General features: G+C 39.5%; 1 protein-coding gene across 1 annotated transcript in view; it reads right to left on the reverse strand.

The window, feature by feature from the left end:
* LOC112140535 (extracellular matrix protein FRAS1) overlaps positions 1–4,549 on the reverse strand; it is a gene marked incomplete at its 3' end in the record, with an annotated part of 73,078 nt that overhangs the window by 3,289 nt on the left and 65,240 nt on the right. The window contains exons 3-6 of the mRNA XM_024263532.2: positions 3,907–4,014; positions 3,300–3,392; positions 2,451–2,610; positions 549–682 (exon numbers count right to left, since the gene is read on the reverse strand). Coding sequence (XP_024119300.1) covers positions 549–682; positions 2,451–2,610; positions 3,300–3,392; positions 3,907–4,014 — 495 coding nt within the window. The remainder of the gene's footprint in view (positions 1–548; positions 683–2,450; positions 2,611–3,299; positions 3,393–3,906; positions 4,015–4,549) is intronic.

Genomic DNA, 4,549 nt, shown 5'->3' on the forward strand with positions numbered 1-4,549 from the left:
GATAAAGAGAGCACCGCCACTTCTGGTTGTCCACTTAAAGCACTGATACAGTAATAAGTAGCTTACAAATTGCGTATTAAGTATTTATAAGCACATAATTAATTGGATTGACATCATGCCATAATTTAGATAATGGTGTAATAAGCGGCTTATTAATATCTTTATAAGTGCATATAAGCAAATTATAAGCATCTTACTAATGCTTATTAATATCTTATTAATACTTAACAAGCACACCTTAATATAAAGCGTTACCGGAGTTTTTGACCTCTGAACCAGGGCGCTCCACCAGAACCAGAACATTTAGAGAACCAGACACTTCTCTGATTGACTCTTCTCCAGTTAAACTCAGAGAAAGAAAATCTCCACATCTATAATCCCCAAAGAAATGTTCTTCTTTTGTGACTGTTGATTTCTGAGTCAAGTTTTTCAACTTCAAAATAAAAAAAAAGTCAAATGATTGAAGTGAGAAACGAAGAATATGCTTCAGTCTGCAGCCTGAGGAAAACCAGCTGCATGGCACCTGTTGTGAGTGTGTGGACACTCACAGGTCTGCAGACCACCTGCTGACACTCCACCACTGAACACTGGGCCCTCCCTTCCCTGCAGACACATCTGGAGCAGAGAGCGGGGGTCCACTCCTCACCGTCTTGGTAGGCAGTGCCCTCCCACAAGCAGGACTCTGTCACACAGACCAGAACAAACAGGTGAGGAACTGAAGTTTCAAGCATGAAGGTCAAGTATTGCTGCTGCTACTTTCTCTTGAAACCAAGCAAGAACCTTTTCAGAGAATGAAGATCAGCAGTGCACAGTTAGAAACAGAAATACTGTGGAAATACAGTATGACTGATGATAGGAGTCACATACGTCTACTCTTTCTGTTCATTCCCAAGCAAACCATACTTAGCAGGAGGTTGTTGTGCTGCAGCTGCAATTTCAACTGCATTTTACAACTCTGTTGTTTTCAAAAAGGTTTCTCATATGGATAAAAAGTGTATTTTATTTAATGAGACGCCTTCTCAAGAAGCACAGCCTGAATACGACTGAATGCAGCTGAAATTCAGCATGAAGTTAAAGAAAAACAAGAATAAACTAAACAGAACTAGGACTGCAGGGAATACTGCAGTTTACTCTTTTTAAAGGGTGACCAAACAGGGAAGTTGGAGGCTGACTCCACCCAGAAAAGTGAAAATCCAGTCAGAGGGGTGGGGCTGGGGAACTAGACTCTTGTTTTTTTTTTTTAAATAAACTTTATTGTAAATGTCAGATTCAGTACAAAAACGCTGCAAAATAGACATTGGTAAACATTGTACATCTATACAAACAGTATAAAAAAATTAAGCAAAAAATAACACAAAATGTCAGATTACTGGAGCTCCAGATCATGACAGGAGACTTAAATGGTTTGACCAATCACGAAATTCAACTGTAATACCTTCATTCAACCTGTAGGGGGCAGGACACAGACGGTTTTTGACTATTTTTTGAAGAATTAAACAAGTTTATTTTAATTTGTCAAAAAATGACAATGACCAACAGACAGCCCTTTAAAAGCTCAATTTATAGAGATCAGCAGACAAAAAAAGTAGATGTAGAGTTTGGTTACCCTTTAAGTCTACTCTATCCCTTTGCTGTGGTGATGCAAGTCAGACACATGGAAAGGAATCATTTGCTAAATGATGTATGTTACCATGAAGAGACAACAGGTGTGTTTCCACACTTGTTCTAGACTTGATATTGCATGTTTTAGGATGAATGTTATGCTCTACAGTTGAAAATGGAAGCGAAATTGACTCAGGGCCACTTGTAGTCTTGATCATTCTGGCCTGGATAAGCTCTTTGTGATGAGCTTTTTGGTCTTTGTTCTGAGTGAAGTTTGCCTTTTTATTTTGTGAAGGTTAAAAACAAAACCAGTTCTTTTACCAAATGTCAAAGACTTTTTGTTTGTTTTATAAGGATAAAGCTGTTAACAGTTCTGGAATATTTTATTTCACAGAAATCTCTTTTCTCATATATAACTAATCAACTTTTTTTCTAGATTTTTTTTCAACCTTCCTGTTGTTTCTTAGTGCTTACAAATAAAACCCTAAAGCATGATGCACCCGCCCCTGTGCCTTACGACAGCAGCTCTGACATTTGAAACTTTGTATTTCAGAGATTAAGTCTGTTTAACTTTTGAACCCACAAGATTTTCACTTTTAAACTTCTATGATGAATTTTATGTAGTGATTTTTTTCTGAATTTTCTCAATTGTGAATTTTCTCCATCCAGCTGGTATTTGTGAAGGATGATCGTGTAGAAAACATCCGTATCAAGTGAATCAAGTCTGAAAGTATGATGAGATTAAAGACATGTAGCAAGTCTAAAAATAAGAAAAAAGCCTAAATAAAACTGAAAAAAAACTTAAATGCAATGAAAGAATGTAAGTGGGTGTAGGAATCATCTCTCACCTCCACTGCGGCCACACTTTGGGCAGCACTCAGCATCCGGGAGGATCAAACTTTGGTTGCTAGGACAGGTGATGTGGGGGCAGGGGAGCGGCCTGCAGGAGACACTCCCCCTGGAGCAAACACAGACCGAACAGGGCGAAGGGCTCCACTGGCTGTCATGCTGGGGGAGGCAGAGAACAGACACATGGAAGTGAGGGCAGTGTGAGAACGATAGCTGCTGTCTGTAGACCACGTCACCAGTCTGAAGGACAGACTGGACAACATGGGGAGGGCAGAGAAAGCAGAGAGGGGGATCAAGCGTGAAAGAGAATGAGGATCCAGGAACAATGGTACTTGGATAATGTGCCATGACATAAAGCTGCTATCATCTCAGACTGAAAGGGTTTATTTCAATGTTACAACACAAAGGAGAAACAACAATAAACATCACAACACACAGAGACATCAGATCTGTTTTAGATGTTAATTTATAAATTTATTATTTTTCACAATAACTGCTTTTTATTATAGACACATTTAGACATAAATTACACACACGTTACACATTGATTCCGCTGAACATGGTGATTATCGAATACATTTTAATTACTTTCTTGAAAGGGAGAGTTAAAAAGCAAACTTTTTTAATCCCACCTGTTTTTGACTTAGTAAACTTTTTCAATAAGGTTGAGATTTAAAAAGCTTTAAAGTTCAAGTTTAGTCCAAGTGCATATTATTAAGTAAAAAAAAACATGACTTGCTTAATGAATATCATCAGAAAACAGCATCTAGAGATCAACCTGGGACATGCAGTATGTCTGTGTATTTGTGTAGAAGCAGAAAGAAAGAAGGGGTCACTCTGCTACTTACTCCATAAGTGATTCCCTCATACTGGCAGGAATCCTGGGACAAGGAGACACACTCTGGACAGCACTTATTGGGGAAGATCCTTAACTCTTGACCCTTTAATACACACAGACAAACAAACACTTTACACAACAGACTACAATAGATTTCGAGAAACAAGCTGAAAAGTTCAGACAAACATGAAAAGGTGACCTTTAAGATGTTTGCACTATCCTCCCACCCATCCATCATCCATCCACCCATCGATGCGCGTGGGAGGAGCTTCTCCCTAATGTTTTGAGCCTGATGGAGCCGTATGTATACCCCTTATAACTAGAAGTATTTAGGCAAAACGAGCATCAGAATGCAGAAGAGCATGTCTGAACGCACAACATGTCCATCCTTGAGGCAGTTGGACTACAGCAGCAGAAGACCACTGTTCTTGCTTTACTTCTTTGCAGTATCTATATCTATGTTCAGGTTACGTAGACAAAGCTGACATGTCTTCGGTTTGTTAGCTTAAACACTCTCAAAAATGGGATGGAGCTTGGGATCACATGTTAAGATTGAAGAGTTCAGGTTTCCTCCTTTAGCAGATCTTCTGTTAAACATCTACAGTAAAATGTGTCACCTTCTTAAAGTCGCAGTGAGGGTTTGAACATTGGATCTGCCTGCAGATGGTCACGTCACTGTAGCAGGTGCACTGCTGGCAAGACTGTGGCCTCCACGGGGTGTTGTTCTGTTGAGAACAGAAAAGAAAACTCAGAAGAAACCGTTACTTCATAAAACGTGGATTAAACACTGAAAATACACTTTTCTACCTTCCTTGAAGGTAGAAGGTTTAAGACCTGTTCACATGTCACGTCAACACATGAGCAGGCAAGGCGGGAAACCAAACCTGTGATCTTCTGATTAGAGGTCGACCATTCCACCTCCGCACAACAGCTACCCAAGCACAAATATTTTTATGTCCCTCCTTCCCGGGCCTACTGAAGGCAGATACAGTATATTGTATGTGCATATATCTTTGAGGAAGTTTGGATTATTTAGTGGGAGAAATGCAGACACGCTGCTTCTCTGGGATGACGTCATGAAGCGGACTGCAGCCACACTCAGCGGCAGGTGGAGTAAAATGCCACAAGAACATGTTAAAAAGACTAAAAACACCATAAGGTCTTTAAGAGCCTTTGGTTCCTTTGAAATCTAAACTGCTCACAAAAATTAAAGGAATTTTATTGGGCCTGTCATGAATTGAATTAAACCTGTCTGATAAT

This window comes from Oryzias melastigma, unplaced genomic scaffold, assembly GCF_002922805.2.
Source record: "Oryzias melastigma strain HK-1 unplaced genomic scaffold, ASM292280v2 sc00263, whole genome shotgun sequence".
In the NCBI taxonomy this organism is placed as follows: domain Eukaryota; kingdom Metazoa; phylum Chordata; class Actinopteri; order Beloniformes; family Adrianichthyidae; genus Oryzias; species Oryzias melastigma.